Source organism: Rhodamnia argentea, chromosome 7 (assembly GCF_020921035.1).
Source record: "Rhodamnia argentea isolate NSW1041297 chromosome 7, ASM2092103v1, whole genome shotgun sequence".
Lineage (NCBI taxonomy): Eukaryota > Viridiplantae > Streptophyta > Magnoliopsida > Myrtales > Myrtaceae > Rhodamnia > Rhodamnia argentea.
In genome coordinates, this window is record NC_063156.1 from 3,905,824 (window position 1) to 3,927,029 (window position 21,206).

At 41.0% G+C, this 21,206-nt stretch overlaps 1 protein-coding gene and 1 long non-coding RNA gene across 2 annotated transcripts in view; one reads left to right on the forward strand and one right to left on the reverse strand.

The window, feature by feature from the left end:
• The first annotated feature begins 434 nt into the window (after positions 1-434).
• The window catches only part of LOC115731265 (receptor-like protein 7), a 30,992-nt gene continuing 10,220 nt past the window's right edge, over positions 435-21,206 (forward strand). The window contains exon 1 of the mRNA XM_048282527.1: positions 435-808. Coding sequence (XP_048138484.1) covers positions 450-808 — 359 coding nt within the window. The 5' untranslated portion in view covers positions 435-449. The remainder of the gene's footprint in view (positions 809-21,206) is intronic.
• On the reverse strand, positions 2,298-12,651 carry LOC125315951. Its single transcript, XR_007199286.1, has 2 exons — positions 12,351-12,651; positions 2,298-2,417 (listed from the first exon to the last, which is right to left on the reverse strand). It is a non-coding gene; the product is annotated as an uncharacterized LOC125315951 (long non-coding RNA).

Below are 21,206 nucleotides of genomic sequence, written 5' to 3' on the forward strand. Positions count from 1 at the left end.
CACTCCTTGGTTCGCGATTTGTGCGCTAACTGTTGGCCTAAGTCTCCCCCGCAGATGACAGATCAAAAGGATGAATTTCCAGTCGATCAATCAATTTTGTCAATTTGGGCCCCAAGTGTTTCCTTACTCTCATGTGACGCCACAACACAAAGTCATGCACGTGCACCTTAAAATTCTGTGCTCTTTATTGCTCGCAAAGTCATTGATTCGACGCATCCGAGCATGAGACGAGGCATGGTCATGCCCCTAGTCATCAAGCACTGCCTATAAAATCTGCTTCACTCTCCCATACTCTGCTCATCAAAACAGAGTTCCCTGTTTGAATCAAAATGGCTCGCTCGTCATGCTTCTACATGTCCATACATTTGCTTTTCTTGTCCTTGTGGTCTCATTCTATTGGCGCTCACATTCTCTCTCGTTCCGTGAAACCTCCGTGTCTCGAGGACGAAATGTCTGCCCTGCTGCTGTTTAAAGAGAGATACGAAATCAATGATGATGCTTCCGATGATCCTCTCGCCCATCCCAAGACTCGATCCTGGAATAACAGTCGGGATTGCTGTTCCTGGGATGGGATCAAGTGCGATGAGAACACTGGCCATGTGATTGTTCTCGACCTGGGAAGTAGTTTTCTCTATGGTTCTATCGACAACAACAGTACCCTCTTCCAGCTTGCTCATCTTGAAAAGCTCAATCTCAGCGACAATCACTTCAACTACTCCCAAATACCGTCTCGAGTTGGAGATCTGTCAAGATTGACTCACGTCGATCTCTCTGCTTCCGTTTTTTCAGGCCGAGTCCCCACCGGAATCTTCAAGCTTACAAGCTTGGTGTACCTTGACCTGAGTGGGACTTTGGATCAATATTATAATCACCCTTCTTTGGAGATGAAAGCGCCAGGCTTGAGAAGCCTAGTTCAAAATCTGACTAGCTTGGAAGTACTTCTCCTAAGGTACGTCAACATGTCGTCCAAAGTGCCCAACACTCTGGCAAATCTGTCTTCCCTGAGATGGCTGAACATGGATATGTGCAACCTGCACGGTGTATTTCCGTCTGCCATTTTCTATTTACCAAAGTTGCGACGTCTCTGGGTGGGTGACAATGAAGCTCTCACGGTACGATTGCCTGACTTTAACTCGAGTAGTCCTCTTGAAGAGCTGCAATTGCCTAACACGAGCTCTTCCGGAGAGCTACCCTCATCGATCGGAATACTCCCTTCCTTGAGCTATCTTGACGTAAGTGACTGCAACTTCTTAGGGTCCATCCCGGCTTCATTTGCTAATCTTAGCAACCTTGAATACCTAGATGTCAGTATGAATCAATTATCTGGCTCAATACCATCTTGGCTGATGAACGTGACTGGACTTGGCGTGCTTGCCCTTTCGTGCAATAAATTCCACGGGGAGATACCTTCGTCAATCTCTGAACTCCAAAATCTCCAAGTTCTCAACCTTGCTAGAAACGACTTTAGCGGTACTGTTGAACTAGACAATTTTCTCAAGCTCAAACAATTGGAAGTGCTCCACCTATCATCTAACAGGCTATCATGCCGTGCGAGTAGCGCGAATGTTGTTCTTCCTCAGCTTGCAGTCCTGGGATTGGCTTCATGCAATTTCAGTGAGTTTCCGGCATTCTTACAAAAACAAGAGTATATAAACTGGTTGGACCTGTCGGAAAACAACATTAGGGGAGAAGTGCCCCCTTGGGTATGGAACGGCAGTTTTGACATGCAGTACCTGAATCTCTCTCGTAACTTCTTAACTAGTCTACATCGATATTACCCGATCAAACCTTTGTTTATCTACACCATAGACCTATCTCATAACATGTTGAAAGGACCACCCCCTGAAGCACCGCCGTCAATACTGTCCTATATAGTATCCAACAACAGCCTGACAGGACCATTGCCACCATGGATCTGCAATTTGAGTTCAGCAATCACACTAGACTTGTCTTCTAACAATTTGACTGGAGTGCTTCCGGTTTGCTTGGGCAATATCAGCAAATCTCTTGCGATATTGAACTTAAAAGGCAACAATTTCCACGGAAGCATTCCTGAGCTATCGGTGAGGGGGACGCAACTGACTATGATCGATTTGAGTGACAACCAGTTGCAAGGCAATTTACCGAGGTCCTTGGCCCACTGCAAAATGCTCAAGTTCATCAACTTTGCGAACAATCTTATCGTGGACACTTTCCCATCATGGTTAGGATCTCTACCGGAGCTTCATGTCCTTATTTTGCGATCCAATAAATTGCACGGTGTCATCGAGAGGCCTAAATCTAATTCCACGTTCCTTAAGCTGCGGATACTTGACCTCTCTATTAATGCATTGGCCGGTAAGTTGCCCATGGAATTCTTTCAATCTTGGGACGCCATGAAATCCAAGACGGGAAACTTTACGTACATGCAACGAAACCTATACCCGAATCAGTACTTTAAGTTCACCTACTATGGCAATTACGATTTCTCCATGACGGTGATTTACAAAGGGCTTACATTGTATTACCCAAAGATATCAGAAGTCTTCACGGTCATCGACCTCTCCAGCAATTTGTTCGAAGGAGAGATCCCGGGTGCCATAGGTGATCTCAAGGGACTGCAGGGGCTGAACCTTTCCAATAATTTTCTCAGTGGTCACATCCCACCGTCGCTCGGGAATCTCACTGTACTTGAGTCATTGGACCTTTCTCTTAACAAAGTCTCGGGACAAATCCCCCAAAAGCTAACGGAACTCGGGTTCCTTTCTTTCTTGAACGTATCTTACAACAATCTGACCGGGGTTGTGCCAAGAGGGAAACAGTTTGATACATTTTTGAACGATTCTTTTGAAGGGAACTCGGGACTATGTGGGGAATTCGTATCCAGGAAATGTCAAGATTCAGGGGATAAGTCAGGACAACCTTCAACACACCCAGAAGAAGAGCCGGAATCACCAATTGAACTCGATTGGAAAATTGTTCTTATGGGGTACGGGAGCGGCTTAGTGATCGGAGTGGTCATCGGAAATGCATTCATCTCCTGGAAACATGTTTGGTTTGAAGGAAATGCAAGGAGAAGGCGACGGCGTAGTCGGAGGCAGCCTAGGAGGGGTAGGAACTCCTAGTCAAGCAAGTTTTTCAAGTTCTGCAGACAATAAAATTTACCGTTCAAACGACCTAGGTGTTTCGTTCTTTTTCTTGAATGTACTAGTTTCTTCATAGTAATTTTGCTGTAATTTATGTAAAACCTTCACTTTCTTCGGTTAATCTCTCATCACACCTGTTTACCACCTCTCTCATCTAAAACTTACACTAGGCTCTCATCCGCGCTTCAATCATTTGCTCTCTCTCTTTTTCACCACGCAAATTGTACGGACACCGTTGTATTTACATTCGAAACAAGATCCACATTTGGAGGTTCATTGGACAAGAACTATAAGAAATTATTCACTCGAATCTTCTGTTATGTTTGTGCGGTTGGAAATAAACCTCTCTCTCATAGAGCAGTTTATTATGCAGAGAACCAACTTGGCACGGTTGAAGTTCTTAAAGTTCTTACTATGTCTACCTAGTAGTGATGTGCACCGAAATTTACACAGTAAATTCATACGATTTTTCGGAACAACCTTTTTTTTTTTTTTTAACCTGAAAGGGATCGTTGGATATGGTGGCTTCTCTACACCAAATTTAATCACTTGGGATGGTTATCAAGATAGTGATTGGTTCATTATGGCTCGAAGTTTATGTATTGATTCAAAATCCTACACATAATTGAAAGGAAAATGATTGCATGACGGTCACACTCTACATGACAATGTGACCGTGTTATGCTTATCACAAAAAATTTCACAACTTTTTTTTTAAATTGTGCCAGCCACAAATTCTTTTGTGGCTGGGCATTGGACCGTCCACTGTCAAAATGACGGTGGTGGACGGTCAGCCCAGCAAGGCTCTAATTGAATTGTAAGGAAATTTGGCCAATATTAGGAAAGTCCGAATTGAACTGTTGCCAAGAAGATCGTGGGTGATGCAAAAAAGAAAATCTGAATTCCCGTAGTCTTCATTTCATTATTGAAGTCTATGTCGATGTCGCAGAAGGGATCATAGTTTCTTTTTTTCAATAAAATACTCTGTTGTTGAGTTTCATGTATGGTGCATAGTAGGTGCGCTTAAAATGTGGGGAACTTGCGAGAGACACAGAGCATTGAGAGCGTTCTAACAAGAGAATTAAGAGTGAGAAAACTCCTCCGTTGCGATTGACTCTTGTAAGTTTGGGTGTTATCTAAGATTTGAAAACGCTTGAGAGTTGAGTGTTCAAGCAATTGCAATCTTCTCTTTGCCAATTACAGCAAAGTCATCTCATCAATCTCTCATTCTCTTCCTGGGGTACACGCCCTCGAATCACGTAAATCCTTTTTTCGCAGTACTAGATCTCTTCGTATCATGATTTACATTACTTTCTTCACAGATATGCCCTTAAATATCAGTGTACTTCATTAGTAAGTATCAGTGATTACTATCTCGATATTATACGATATGTCTGGGGTGTGTTGTGCATATGACCAATTTCATATGCTTTCTTGCTGCTTTCTCCATGGTTCACTCAGTCCGTCCAGTCCAAGTTAAAATCGGACGTGATCCTCCATGCCTAGGAATAAAGATACGCGATCGCTTACCGAGAATAGGGAGAGTGAAATCAAAATAAGATCCTGATTTAACCCGTGATAGTGTTTAGCCATTTGACAAAAAAAAAAGGAATTTAAAAGGTAATTTTAATCGCCTTCCCGAAGAAATTAATTGGCGGAATAAATTCGATGAAGAAATGTCATTCATCTAGATCAGCAGATTAATCGCTCTCCAACCAGCCGGGCCAGCAGGAACAATTGGTTGCGTCCGTCGAAACAGCTGTGGGGAAATGATGGACGCTTTCGCTCGATCTCCAAGAACCAGTTCAACTGAGTGGATGGAGGGTTTAGCGATGTTAGAAACCCTAAAGTACTTCCTTCGTCCACGGTGGACGGGAAAGATGGATACCCGAATAGCACTGTCGGGTTCGAATGCTAGTGAGATCTCTTTTAACAGGGGGATTAATAGCATGCCCGAACGATGCCGACATGGCCATGGATGAACATCGGCGTCGCTCATGAGCTGCTCGTCCATGGCTGGCCGCAAGTGTCGTCCATGGGCCGAGACGGGCAATGGACAGCCCCGCAACCGTCGCCGGATTTCGTAAAAAAAAAAGGAAAAAAATCATGATTTTTTTTTAAACATTATGAAAATTTTTCACTAGATTTGTGTTGTATGAATGTGTTTTAGTAATTAAAGAAACTATAAAAAAAAATAAGTTTTCCTAAATTTGGTTAAATAAGGAAGTGTTTTAAGTAATTTGTGTCGGATCGGGTATGAGATGTTAGATTTGTATTGCATTGAAATAGGTCAAAATAGGTTAAAAATGTCAATTTAAGTCAGGCCACTTTCAACTAAACCCATGTGACATTCTGAATTCCGACCCACTTTCGAAGCTTTGAATAAATGAAAGGTCTCATTGATGTATTTCAGTCTAATCTCACTCGGAGTTGATCCCTCTCGAGCAGACTAACCAAATGGGAATGGCTAGCTAGGAAAATCAAGTACGTGGACCTAAGAACTTGATCCTGGATTGACTCTTTGGCCATGAAAATTGTCGAGGGAATATTCTGGACCAATATAGGCCGATCCTAGAATGATTAGGGAACGATTTGGATAATACCCTACGCTTGGAGCACGGGTGATTCCGTCCGACCTCGTATGGGTTCCGAACGTTCCTGAATTATTTTCTAACGATCGCGACCATCGGGACTAGTGATTGACCCTCGCAATTGAATGACAACCAAGGTCGCCATGGCTCGAGTAATTCTTAAACGTGATTTTAATCACGGGTCGATACGCGTAACTCCTAAAAGCCGCCCGTTAGTTTGAGATATGCTGAAAATTCTATTGATCGAGATTGATCGCGAATCGAGCTTCGGAATTTGACGTCGGACCTTCGGGGGTTTCAATAGATAAAAATTTTGGACGTTTCCTCATCCTGAGTGCAATTCCTTCGCAGTTCACCCCAAAGAGGTTCGGGAAAAGTAGATTTGGACTGGATATGGGAAAGGACCCATTTGCCCTCGAAAAATACCCCATTTTTAACTTGGAACGAAGGGTATTTTGGCCATTTTACCCCTTGGCCGAATTTTGACTATTTTTGGTGGAGAAAATCACCAATTTGTACCTCTTGACTTTCAAGACACCAAAATATCCCACCCAATAATTATTTTAACCTATATTAATTATTTTGGCCTTCTTCTTCTTCATTTTTCAAGAACCCTTTCTCTCTCTAGCTCACTCCCTCTCTTGGCCAAACTCACCCTTGCTCATTCTCTCCCTCATTGAAAATTCTTCAAACAACCGCCGGTGTCGCCTTGAACCGCCGGAGCTCGACTATTGCCGTAAGCTACTCGGAGTCGCCGGATTTTCGTGGGTTAAAGCTGGTAAAGAGGAGTTGCCGGAGCCGCCGGATTAGGGTCAAAATTTTTCTCGGTTTCTCGCCGGAAAACTTGCTAAAATAGTGGTAAGTTGGTCCCTAACCTTATATTAGGTATCTAGGATGCTAATGGACTTGAGATTTGGTAGATTTGGGTGAGAAATTGGTTGTTTTTGGCCATTTTTATGCCTTGGCCGAGAATGAATATTTGGAGGAGAGAGAAAGCTTGTTCTTGCATGAATAGTAAAGTCAAGAAGATAATTGTTGGTCAAAGTTTAACTATGGTTACTTTATGCCTAACTATAGTTACTTTATGCTAGTATTTAATCATGGTTAGGTTAGTATTTGACTCTAGTTAATTTTTGAACCATGGTTAGTTTATATATTAACTAGAGTTACTTTTATGTGACATAAAGTCGTTATGCCACGGTGCTTATTAATGTGACATTATTATAGTATAGTACTATGGTTGTAAATTAATTATATGTTAGAAAATTATTATTGTTTGGCCATGATAAATTTCCACGTTAGTATAATTTTAATGGCACGTGATTTATAAATTGCTACGTTAGCATAATATGGTCGCATGGCGTGGATTGGATACTATGGTAGCATAAATTGATCGGGTGATCCCGAATTATTAATTCTCTAACGTGAGTGAATCACGTGATCCCGAACGATTCTGAGGAAATGTGATGGTCGTATTCAATCAAGTCGTCTGAGGCCAAAGTGAGCCGTATTCGTCGATTGTCTCGAGACCGAGGAAATGTGATGGTCATATTCAATCAAGTCGTCGAGGCCAAAGTGAGCCGTATTCGTCGATTGTCTCGAGACCGAGGAAATGTGATGGTCGTATTCAATCAAGTCGTCGAGGCCAAAGTGAGCCGTATTCGTCTCGATTGACCGAGACCGAGGAAATGTGATGGTCGTATTCAATCAAGTCGTGCCGAGGCCAAAGTGAGCCGTATTCGTCGATTGAGCGAGACCGAGGAAATGTGATGGTCGTATTCAATCAAGTCGTTCGAGGCCAACGTGAGCCGTATTCGTCGATTGTCTCGAGACCGAGAAAGTATGAAATTCGTGTTCAATTAAGTCGTCCGAGACCAAAGTGAGTCGTGTTCGACTAATTGTCTCGAGACTTAATCCGGTCGTGTTCCTATGTGTCCGAGACCGAGATTTGTGGGTCGTATTCCTTTGTGTCTCGAGACCCTAGTATATATATAGAGCCGTGTTCCATAAAGGTCCGAGGCTCAACGTTATGAATATATGATGGCGGTGGAATAACGTGGAATATTCTGGAGTGACGTGGAATATTTTTGGAGTAACGTGGAATATTTTGGAGTAGTGTGGAATATTTCTAGAGTAACGTGGAATATTTTGGAGTAACGTGGAATATTCTGGAGTAGCGTGGAAATTTTCGGAGTAATGTGGGTATTTATATTATGGCCTGGTGCGTTAAACACGGGCCCTGGAGCACGTAGAATATTTTATTGTCGGCCGAGGCGTGGAACGCCGAAACGGGAGTAACGTAGAATATTTGAGAAGGTGTGGGAATTTTCGGAGAAAGAATGGAATTTTCTGGAATTAAATTGTGGAATTTTTAGTAAGAAAGAAGAGTTGTTGGAAATTGTTCATTGAAAATGTGTCTGGAGGCACTAGAGCCCTAATATAGGATTAGGGGCTAGCTTACTGAGATTTTATCTCACCCCGTCGTGGGTTCGTTGTTTTTCGGACCCTCCGCCACAAGTATGAATGACCCACCTCAAAGGTTCGGTATTCCCCGAGGTCATGGTGCCAGGAGAAGATGGAGAAGTTGTGGAGCCTACGGATGCTGAGTAGCCGCTTGAAATAGCGAGGACGAGGCATAGGATAGTTGGCCTCTTAGTTTTGTAGAGTGTTGTATTTTGGTTGTGTAGCGGGCTTCGACCACATACCTTTTTTCTACAGGTGGTCACGGGTTTGTACGGTGGCCCCCGAAGCCCTAGGTTTGGAAAATTGTGTAGAACATGTGGATATGCATATAAGTTTGTTTTTATCGTCCCAAGTCATCGTGATGTTAATTGTTTATGTACGGGGATTTGTTTTTGCTTCCGCATGAATTTGTTGGCCTTTGGATCCTGGAGAACTGTACATAAGTGTGGCCAGGTGGGATGTCGACAAGCTCGCGGGGTTCGGGTCGTGACAACCCAACCATTTGATAGGGCTATCAAGACATCCAATGTGGGGCACATTCGGATACGTGGCGCGCTCCGAGTGGAGTGTTTTAAAGATGATGTGGAATCACATATGTATGCAATATTTAAGGGAGAGAGAGAGAGAGAAGTGAGTGAATAGTGAGAGTAGGGAGAGAGAAAGAGAGAGTTTGCCACACAAAAAAAAAAAAAAGAGACCCGAATGGAACCGAACCATCAAACTACTCCAATTCATTCACTTATTATCTAAACCAAATGATACCCGAACTGGAAAAAACACGAAATTTCTGATCAGGTTGGGTCGGTTCAGATATTTTTGGCACTTCATGGGGTCCGATAAGTAAATTAAAAAGAACAAATTAAATTCCTCTAATGACTTATTGTCCATCGATTAAGGGAATTACCACAAGTCAGTAATGAGGCCTGGGAAAATAGAATGATTTTTCATCAGGCCGACTTTCAACACCACGAAAAGACCTCAGGCGACGGAAATTGCCCGTCCCTAGAGCATTAATATTCTCGTGCCACTGGGGATGGCTGCAGTACCGCCATTAAAAAGTCACGCTAGGCAGCGCAGAGGTCTTCTTCTGGTATTAAGAGCCAATTCCACCTCTATCTCCCTCTCGACAAGTGAGACCATTCAAAATTGTAAACAATCTTAATTTCTCCGATTGCCCTACACAACGGAAATTCCATTCCTCGTCAGCGACCGAAGGAAATGTTCACCGATCATCCATTCAAAGTCAAAGCGTCATTAATATTGCAAAAAGAAAAGTCCCCCCACGGATCAATCGCCAGGCGAACGAAAGGCGCCAGATGAGCAATCGAAGTATATAATTTCGACCCTTAATTCATACCATTTCATAGATTTTTTTGCCGCTGTCACAACTCATATGAATGGATACATTTGACTGGAATGGAGGGAATAACCTCAAACCATCTATTTGCCCTGCAAACTCTTCGTCTTATCTGCTCACAGTTTTGCTTTATCACTCCTCGGTTTTCAATCTTTGGACTAACTGTTGGGCCAAGTTTTCCATGCAAATGACACATCTATTGGCTGAATTTTCTTTGTGCTTTATATCACTCGCAAGTTCATTGATTTGACGCATCGTAGCATGAGATGAGGCATGTTCATACCACTTGTCACCAAGCACCGCCTATAAAATCTGCCTCACTTTCTCGTACTCTGCTCATAAAAAACTAAGTTGTCTCTGTTTCGAACGAAATGGCTCGCTCCTCCTGCTTCTACGTGTCCATACACTTGCTTTTCTTGTGCTTGTCGTCTCAGCTGATTAGCGCGCATAACCTCTCCCCTTCTGCAAAAGCTGTGTCCCGAGGACGAAATGTCTGCCCTGCTGCAATTTAAAGACAGATACGAAATTGCCAATGTTTCCATTGGTCCTCTCGCTCATCCCAAGACTCTATCCTGGAATAACAGTCGGGATTGCTGCTCCCGGGATGGGATCGAGTGCGACGAGAACACGGGCCATGTCATTGTTCTGGACCTGGGAAGTAGTTTTCTCTATGGTTCTATCGACAACAACAGTACCCTCTTCCAGCTTGCTCATCTTGAAAAGCTCAATCTCAGCAACAATCACTTCAACTACTCTCAAATACCATCCCGAGTTGGAGAATTGTCGAGGTTGACTCATCTCGATCTCTCTGCTTCCGTTTATTCCGGCCAGGTCCCATCAGAAATCTTCAAGCTAACAAGGTTGGCGTACCTCGACCTGTGTTGCAATCTGCATCCAAATACTTCCACAAATTTGTTGGAAATGAAAGCGCCAGGCTTGAAAAGCCTAGCTCAAAATCTGACTAGCCTGGAAGAACTTCTCCTAGGTCACGTCAACATGTCGTCCGAAGTGCCCAACACTCTGGCAAATCTGTCTTCCCTGAGAAGGCTGAACATGGATGCGTGCAAGCTGCACGGCGTATTTCCGTCTGCCATTTTCAATTTACTGAAGCTACGACATCTCGGGGTGGGTTCCAATAAAGCTCTCACAGGACGATTGCCTGACTTTAACTCGACTAGTCCTCTTGAAGAGCTGCGACTGCCAGTCACGAGCTTTTCTGGGGAGCTACCTGCTTCAATCGGTAATCTCCACTCCTTGCAGATATTGAATCTTAACTCATGGTCGCTGCCCGCGATGGTCGAAATACTTCCTTTCTCGAGCTATCTCTATGTAAGTGGTTGCCAATTCTCAGGGTCACTGCCCGCATCAATCGGAAACCTTCCTTCCCTGACTTATCTCGACATAGGTGGTTGCAAATTCTCAGGATTCATCCCGGCTTCATTTGCTAATCTTAGCAACCTCGAATACCTAGATGTCAATATGAACCCATTCACTGCCCAATCCATTTCCTCTTTGTCTTGGGTTTGGAAGAATAAAAAGCTTGCCACTTTGGTACTCGAGAAGATCAATTTATATGGCAAGATCCCACCTTCAATCGGAAACTTATCTCAGCTTGTGGAGTTAAGCTTTGTACACAACCAATTAAGCGGTGCCATCCCATCTCAACTCATGAACCTCACTCAGCTGACTAGTTTGTACCTCCGAATCAATCAATTATCGGGTTCGATACCGTCTTGGCTTATGAACATGACTGGACTTGCTGTGCTTGACCTTGCGGCCAATAAATTCCACAGCGAAATACCTTCATCAATCTCTCAGCTCCAAAATCTCCAGTTCCTAGTCGTTGTAGAAAACAACTTAAGCGGTACTGTTGAGCTAGACAACTTTCTCAAGCTCAAACAATTGAAAGTGCTGACACTATCATTTAATAGGCTATCATGCCGCACGAGTAGTGGGAATGTCAATCTGCCCCAGCTTTTTGTCCTAGGACTGGCTGCATGCAATTTGAGCGAGTTTCCGGCATTCTTACAAAACCAAGAGCGTATGAATTTTTTGGACCCGTCCGATAACAACATTAGGGGAGAAGTACCCTTTTGGGTGTCGAATGGCAGCTTTAACTACCTGGAGTACCTGAATCTCTCTCACAACTTCCAAACTGGTCTTCATCGATATTACCCGATCTTTCCTTTAAGTATGCACAGGCTGGACCTCTCTCACAACATGTTGAAAGGACCACCCCCTGAAGCACCTCCATACGTAATGTACTATATAGTATCTAACAACAGCCTGACCGGAGCATTGCCACCATGGATCTGCAATTTGAGTACAGCAATCACACTAGACTTGTCCTCTAACGATTTGACTGGTGAGCTTCCGGTTTGTTTGGGCAATATCAGCAAATCTCTCATGATATTGAACCTAAAAGGCAACCATTTCAACGGAAGCATCCCTGAGCTATTGGTGAGGGGAATGCAACTGACGATGATTGATTTGAGTGGCAACCAGTTGCAAGGCAAGTTACCGAGGTCCTTGGCCAATTGCAAAGTGCTCGAGTTCATCAACTTTGCAAACAATTTCATCGTGGACACCTTCCCATCATGGTTGGGATCTCTACCGGAGCTTCACATCCTTATTTTGCGATCCAATAAATTCCACGGTGACATAGAGAGGTCCCAATCTAGTCCCATGTTTCTTAAGCTGCGGATACTTGACCTCTCTATTAATGTGTTTGTCGGTAAGTTGCCCATGGAATTTTTTCAGTCATGGAATGCCAGTGAATCCGAGATGGAAAACTTTACATACATGCAAAGAAACCTACGGCCGACATCGTACCTTGTGTTCACCAATTATGGCAATTACGATTTCTCCATGACAATGATTTACAAAGGGCTTGAATTGTATTACCCAAAGATATCAGAAGTCTTCAAGGTCATCGACTTCTCCAGCAATTTTTTCGAAGGAGAGATCCCAAGTGCCATAGGTGATCTCAAGGGACTACAGGGACTGAACCTTTCCAACAATTTTCTCAATGGTCACATCCCATCATCGTTAGGGAATCTCAAAGCACTTGAGTCATTGGACCTTTCTCGAAACAAACTCTCGAGACAAATCCCCGAGAAGCTAACGGAGCTCGGATTCCTTTCTTTGTTGAACGTGTCTTACAACAATCTGACTGGGGTTGTGCCAAGAGGGAAACAATTTGATACATTTTCGAACGATTCTACGGAGAATTACAGAAGCAAATATACATGCAATCGCTGAAAGTTTTTGTCGTCTCAAGCCACGTAGACGTATGCTTGCACAAACCATCTCTCTATGGCTTTAAGCAATCTCATAGTGGGACAATCTATTTGACTTCATTCGATTTGACCAAAAAAATTGACTTTATTCAACATTATAATAGTAGTATTTATGATAATTGTGTGTACTTTAGGAGGTTATAAGATGATATTTACATTTTTGGGCGGGCTGTGTAAGACTATTTGGTCAGAAAGATTGGGCCTCGCCCGTTGGGCCCAAGGGCAGGCCTAAACAATAAGTTGGGCTCAACCTAAATACCCAACTAAGCCTAATCCCATCCATAGAAAATACATTGATTAAACGAACAAGTCAATTTTTTTTTTCTCGATCAAACGGTGCATATTCCTTCGTCGACGATGAACGATCCACAATGGCCGCGGACGAATATACATTTTCAAGCCAACCGAACCATAGAAAAGACCCAACACGATATCATCATGACAATTTTTGTAGTTATGTTAAAAAAAAATGGATTATACATACCATGCCTACAACAAAGAAAAAGGAAAAAAAAAATAACCCACTTTGCTTGCACTCTTTATTCTTCTTTTTGAATGAATCTGCTTTAGTATCCCACCTTAAATATTGCACGTGTAGCTTTAAAAAAATTAAAATTTTAAAAAGAATAAATTAATTTCAACCCTCCAGAATTATTCACAAAGCAAATACCAATATGGAATTTAACTCATTCTATCTTAATAAAACCGATTATTTCAATTTTCAAACCATCTTTTATCGTCTTTTGTTTTTTGGGTAAAATATCGTCGTTTTCATGGTTGAAAAGGGGAAAAAAAAATCTTTCTCCAATTATTAGCTTGCAATTTTATCACTGTACCTAATTTAAGTAGGTCCAATCAAAAACGGGTTTAATTAGGTTTTGGATGTGTATAAATTGCCAGTGCCATACTTAGTCTTACTTATATCAAGATAAACATATGTATATGCTTATGAATTTTATTAAATGTACACTAATGTGAATCTAGTGGATAATAACCAAATTAGTCATAATTCTATTGTAAGGATACCAATTCAATCTTAAAGTCATTAATTTCTTGAACATGGTCCTCAAATTTGATTCCTAGTGACAATTTTTAACAAGGACTATATTAGAATTCCGTGCAAAGGTTTAAGACTATATTAGCAAAATTAAATAGTTTATAATAGAATTGAAACCTGCAAAATATTTTTCAAACCTGAATTTGCACTTCTCGTGAATGTATTATAGAAGATGGATGGCTTAATTGCCACCAGAAAAATAATTTATTAAAAACTAAAATTTTCACTCTTCCCATTCCCAAATGCCTTGAAAATGGACTTGAGAAACACACGAAAAAAAGAAAAAGTTGCGGCGGCATTTTTTTTCTTGGCAAATAAAAAATTACCTACACATTTGGAAATAACATGAACGAAAATTTGTAATGGAATCAAAAAATTCGTAATTTTTTATATGAATTAGAGTTTCTAACTTAATAGTGAAAGATTTAAACACCAAATTAGACATTTCCAAAAGTTACTTGGACAATCGTTCTTTGGAAATTACCTTTTGCGAACATTTAACCCTATATTACCAAACATGACTGAAAAATAAAATCCAGCAAGCACTGTTGCAACCCTCTCGAGCGCTCTCGAGTGTGAGGGCTAATGGGTCGTCTTTCCGACCCAGCTGCATGTGGACCTTCGAACGCAAGCCCCTCCCAAGGCCCATTACCCAAATCTCAATGGAGGATAATATGGTCGACCTTCACTGCAGTCTAGTGACATGTGATACGTGTGTATGCTAAGGAGTCGCCACCAATCATTTCTTGGAGGGTGTGGTTGGAAAACCCTATCGAGTAGTTGAGAGCTTCTATTCTATTCTGTGAGAACCAGAGAAATGGGATTTGAAACTTAGTTACGCTAACTATCAAACTTGACACCCTTTCGATACCCAAATTGACTGAATTTTTTAACCTCAAAATTTCATGCAGATGAATGGGGTACGAATCCTAAATCTAAGAGTTCATGCAGATGGGAATAACTACCCTAACAAACACAATCAATAAAGATAGTGCGCAAATCAAGGAGTCGGATTATGCGGATAAATCGCATCAAATCAACATAGCATTCCTAGTAGAGCCCTATTGGATTAGAGGATATCCAATCACGGTTCAAAGGATAAACAGGAGTGCTTTAGACATGATTTACCCATGAGGGGCAAAATCATCATTTCAAGAAAAGACGAGACTCGAAAATCCAAACAGAAGGATTAGCCACCTAACCCGACCCAAACCCTAATTTTGGCATTTTCACAAATCTTGAAAATTTTTGGGAACAATTTATCCCTAAAGGGTATAATCGTCTTTTCGGGCATATCGGAAGGAAAAATCTCAAAAATAGGATTGACCAGTTGATCGTGGCTATTCCTCAATTTTTAAGAATTTTTGAAATTTTTTAGGAAGTTTTCAACGAACTTTTCCTTTTTTTATTTTTGAAATTTATATCACACATATTCATATGCAAAACTCACACAAACCACCAAAGAGAAACTCGATCTTCCGATCTTGGGATATGAACGGAAAATAAATTGCTGAAAGTAAATTTACAAACCACCAGCAGCAGGTTTGACCTTCTTGATTCCGGGGTATGAATAGAAAGTAGATTGCTGAAAGTAAATTTACAAACCACCATGAATGTGCTCGGCCTTCCCGATTCCGAGGTATGAACAGAAAGTAAATTGCTGAAAGTAAATTTACAAACCACCAGTAGTAAGCTCGACCTCCCGACTCTAGAATATGAACAGAAAGTAGATTGCTAAAAGTAAATTTACAAACCACCAGCAATAGGCTCGACCTTCCCGACTCTAGAATATGAACAGAACGCAGATTGCTAAAATTCAATTTACAAATCACTAGTAGCAAGCTCGACCTTTCTGATTATGGGATATGAACAGAAAGTACATTGCGAAAGTAAATTTACAAACCACCAAGCAGCAGGCTCGACCTTCCTAACTTTGGGATATGAATAGAAAGTACATTGCTGAAAGTAAATTTACAAACCACCAGCAGAAGGCTCGACCTTCCCGACTCTGGGATATGAATAGAAAATAGATTGCTAAAAGTAAATTTACAAACCACCAACAATAGGCTCATCCTTTTTGATTCTTATGATCTAATCGCTTGGAATAACATCAGCAACGAGCTTAACAGCTCAATGTGTATTCGACGACCTTGATCAATGATAAAATGAAGATTCGAAGAGTTCGTGGTACTTGTCTAAACCTTATTTTTTGAAAGAATCGAGAGCCAAAAGAGTCGAAAATAGGATTGACCAGTTAATTGTGGTCATTTCCTATTTTTTGACATTTTCTAAATTTTCCAGAATTTTTAGAAACAATCTACCCTTAAGGGGTAAAATCATCATTTTTAGAAAGAGTTGGGACACGAAAAATCCAAAAATAGGATTAGCTAGTTGAACGTGGTCATTTTTTTTTTTTTTTTTTGCATTTTTTAGGAATTTACAGGAATTTTCAAGGATGATTTACCCTTAAGGGGTAAAATCGTCATTTTTAGAAGGGATTGGGATGCAAAATCCCAAAAATTGGATTGGCTAGTTGAATGTGGCCATTTTCTAATTTTTGGGATTTTCTGAAATTTTTTTAAAATTTTTCTTGATTTTTTCAATTTTTTCTAAATTTTTCAAAATTTTCATTTTTTGGATATTTAATTATCCGAATTTTTTTTTTAAAAAAAAGGGTTTAAAACATCTCTTGCTGATGTGGCACCACGTCAACGCCACGTTGACAATTGACCGGTTAACGGGCATTGACCGGTAAAACCTCTTCAAGTTGAAGAAGACAAACGGACTGCTGAGGGCTTTCTGGGGACGATCAATGGTGAGATCTTGCCCGATTTGAGCGATCTAGCTATCGTTGGAATTGTCTTGACATCAGCTATCACATATCTAAAAATGAGCACGATCCAATGGTGAAAATTATATGAAAATAGCAACAACAAGTTCAGTCGCAGTGCCGTTCGGGTGCACATTTTTCATGATATCAATCCAAACCAAAGCTACGACCAACATCCATGGAGTTCATAGGTACTTACCTTGTGGTCCGATCGCTTCGAATGACGTCGAAAATGAGCTTATGAGCTCATGATAGCCTTGGAGGGGGTTCGAGGTCGACTCGAAGTTTTCATGCGTCAAAAACAAAAACGAAAAGGATAGAAGCGTTTAGTAGATGGTCAGAACAAGCTTGGACTAAAAATAATGAAGAAACTTGGAAAAATGGAGGTCTGCGACCTACGGACCTCCATAGCTTCGAGTACGGTACCTACCCTCTTCCAGGGCTGTCGATGTGTTTGAGGCGGTATAATGGCTTCGCTTGGACTCCACGAGACTCGGAGTGGCGGTGGTGCTGCTCGGCCTAGCCCGAACCGCCGGGAACCACAGCTTTAAGCTCTCCGTTTCGTTGCTTCAATCGTCTCTAGAGCTCACAGAGCATTCCTTCGATGTTGGATATATGGTGAAGAAAGATAAGGGCACTTCTCTCTTTCTTTCTTTTTTTGGCATGAATCTTCTGCGAATAGCCTTCAGAATTGTCTTGCTCTTTTAGCGTCTCTGCAAGTGAAGATCATGAGCAAAAGCTTGGAAAAAGAAGGATCAATAGAGATGCAAATAAGTCATCTTCCTGGAAGTTTAGCATCCCTGTTTTTCTCCATGAAAAATCTGCATCAAGCTTCCCTCCCTCGCTCCTTTGCCCCAGGATTCCTCTCTCTGTCTTTTTCTTATCTTCCTCCAGAAAGTCTTTAAAATGATGAGCATGTTTGGATCAGTGCTCTCCAGCTCCCCCCACTACGTAACTTGGACGAAGATGAGAGAGAAAAAAAAAAACATCCTCCTCTGCAACGTGCTCTCTAGATTGTTGTCCACCAAGCTTGAAATGCTCTCCAGCTCACCCCGACTTCTTCCACGTGCTATCTGGAGCGCCGGGAGAGTGGTTGAGTGGTAATATTCGTCGAAAATCACTCTTGTCCCTCGCACTCATTCTCCACTCAACAAGGATTTAGTTCGAATTCTACTTTTTCACCGAAAGTATCAAACAAAATCCTTCAAATACTCTTCCCCTTTCATGATTATGTCCACCGAAACATGACTCTGCTTCCTCTTTTAACTGATGATGATCACTATAAGTCTGTTTGCCAATTTAAGCTTATTCTCACATTACCGACCCAATGAAATGCGAATGCAATTTATGTAAAAATTAAATATGAGAGATATTTTTTGTTTAGAACTAAAATTAGTTCTAATTTTTATGCATAAAAAACTGAAAAAGATTAGTCAAAATTTAGGTGTCAACAAGCACTTACTGGCAAAAAATAAATAAATGAAATAACAGATAATAAAAATCCGGCGAGCACTTAATGACAAAAAATAAAATAAAATCCACATAATCTCTCTGTCCCCCACAGCTGTCCATTATCGATGCACTTGAGATTGTAAATATGATTTTGTCAAGACTCGGCCCATTTCTTTGTCCCTTTTATTCCCTCATTATGTTATTATAAGTCTTTCCCGATTTTAAACCCATTTGCCTCAGCCCATCTATTAGGTCTAATTCGATCACTTCAGCCCAGTCCACCAACCCAGACCCAATAAAGCCCAAATTTTAAATTCGTATTATGCCACTTCGCACCAGGCCCAGACTCGCCTCACCAAATGTTAGAACGGAATTCCATAGACATTGTCGTCGATTCTCCTTCTCCGGATGCTGCTGAACGGCGTGGATCGTCGGTTCAGGCCATGTCCACCACCATGAGCAAAGGCCATGTTCACCCTTGCTCTCGGTCATCGTGGTTAAAGAGCTCGAGGCACGTGATCCATTTACTTTTTCACTTGTTCCACTCTTCAAGTTGCTTCTGTGACTTCTTTGCTCGGGTTCGGAATGTTCAGGCATTCTAGGCCGATTCTTCCTATTTGTTTTGCGAAAGATGAATGATTTAGATAATATATTCTTAAGAATGATAGATTGTATGCTTACAAAAATGAATGAATGAAAAATAATTTTAGCATGCACGATAAATTGTTGTCAGTAATGAAAACATTTTTCATTGATTAGTTATTGCAAGTGACATAAGCGATCATTTTTAGGAAAAAAAATTGCGAACCATTCATTTGCGCCAAAAAAAGGGAGCCCTAGATATAGATTGTGTGTAAATCTATATCGACAAATAGAAAATGCAGGGAGACATGAGAACCACAGAGTTATGCAGATTGTATTACTTTCAGATAATGTTACTTATGCCTCGTCTACCATAGTGGCCACCGAGGATCCACCCTCATTCCAAGAAGCGGTGGTGTAGAGCTTCAAAAATTGATTGGTGCAATGTGGGCCTCCAAGAATGAGCATGACACTTCCGGTTCATGAGCGACCAAATATAAGGCACGCCCGGTGCTGAAGGGGTTCATATGACGTGCGGGTATTCACTACAATGAGATATTCTCACTTGTGGATGAAACATGGCTCAATCAAAGTGGTGTTGGGATTATCCACGGCGGATGACTTGAAGTTGGACTAGCCACATGTTAAGATAGCTTTTCTACACTGAGAGTTACAGGAGCAGATATACATGCAATAGCTGTGCAGACTATGTATGCTTCCACAAACAATCTCTCTATGGCTTTAAGAAGTATCATAGTGGGACAAATGATTTGACTTCATTCAACATTATAATAGGAGTGGTGATATGAGCATTGCAAAGAATAGAGAGTTATATTTAACACATCACAAGCGAGTGAGTGATATTGGGTTATATGGGTGGATGGGCCACCCATGTGGGTTAACCCGGCTCAAGTCCTTAGCCTTGCACAAGTAACCGCCCTTGATTGAGAATGTTAAAAAGAGAGTTATCTTTCTTAAGTGACTAGCACGCCGTTCTTTTCTATGGTGAAGAATGACGACGACATTCCACTCCTCTACCGAACGAGAAATCAGTAGACGACCTCTCTCTCTCTCTCTCTCTCTCTCTCTGTATCGTAGCACTTAATCTGTGAAAATCAAGGCACTTTCGTCGCATGACATATTCTTTCCAATCAGTGATCCATGACAATTTTGGGCATGTTTTTGGTTGTATTGTTATTGTGATCCGTTCCCGTTAGGACCAAATGGAACCGTCCAAGAGCATGAGCATGCTTTTTGGTCATTATATAGTAATAAGAGCATTTTCATTTTATAGTTATCGTATTGATTGAAATAGTCAAATAATCACGATCTATTGGCTCTCCGTATGGTTGATTTTTACTCTCCATGTGCTTAATTGCACCAAGAAATCACACTTTAAAATGTATAACAAGAAAATTTTGAAAAAGGTTTGGAGATAGAGAAATGACCCAACCAGTCTTTTTGATCTGTACTTGTCCACACAAAACGAGTGAAGGAATTTCTTGTGCGAGAGCTTTTCTTGAATTTTGCCCACAATACAGGATATGTATTGTACAATATTGTACGTGCAATTCTTTCTTTTAGGGTTCATACTACGAAAATCCTAAACCAAGTACATATGTGATGAATTACCCCAATCTATTTTTTTCACCACAATTCTAAATTGGTACATTTGTGATAACTTTACCCCAAACTGGCACACTTATGATAAATTTATCCTCAATTGGTTTTTGTTTATTCTAACCATCAAATTCTTGAGTTGAATGGCACGTAACAATTGACAGGTGTATCGGTTTGACTTTTCACCCTCTGTTTGTCAAAAGTGTATCAAATTGAGACTTTTCATGGTATTAATCCAATTTAATGAAGGGTAAATTTACCATAGATATACCAGTTTGGGATCTTTCATGGTAAAAAAAATCATTTTAGGGTAAATTTAGCATATATGTACAAATTTATGGTTTTTTTATAGTCAAAAAATAGTTTAGGGTAAATTTGTCTTAGGTATACCAGTTTATGATTTTTCATGGTAAAAAAAAAATAGTTTGGTATAAATTTATCATAAATATACCGGTTTGAAGTTTTTCATGGTATTAACCCTTCTTTTACAATACTTTTTCGTTCGAACATTGCGAAACGTCATAAATCCCAAAAAGAAATCACGTTACCCCGTGTTTTGTGCTTAGTTAAGACGGAGCGTCGTTTATTTGCACGATAAAATGCTGTAGCACAGACAATCGCAGACAATTTGCTCTGTTTTTTATTCAAATAGGCAATATGAATAGAACGATCAAGCCCAAAGCAAAGTAGATCCACCATTGAATTGCCTATGGAGGATCGATGTGCGACAAAAATTTCCTCCGGCAGGCAACACTGCTTGAGCAGAATTTATCTCGACTCAACGTTAAGACTGATTGAACAAGAAGACAGGTAAGACTAGCTCATTGGAA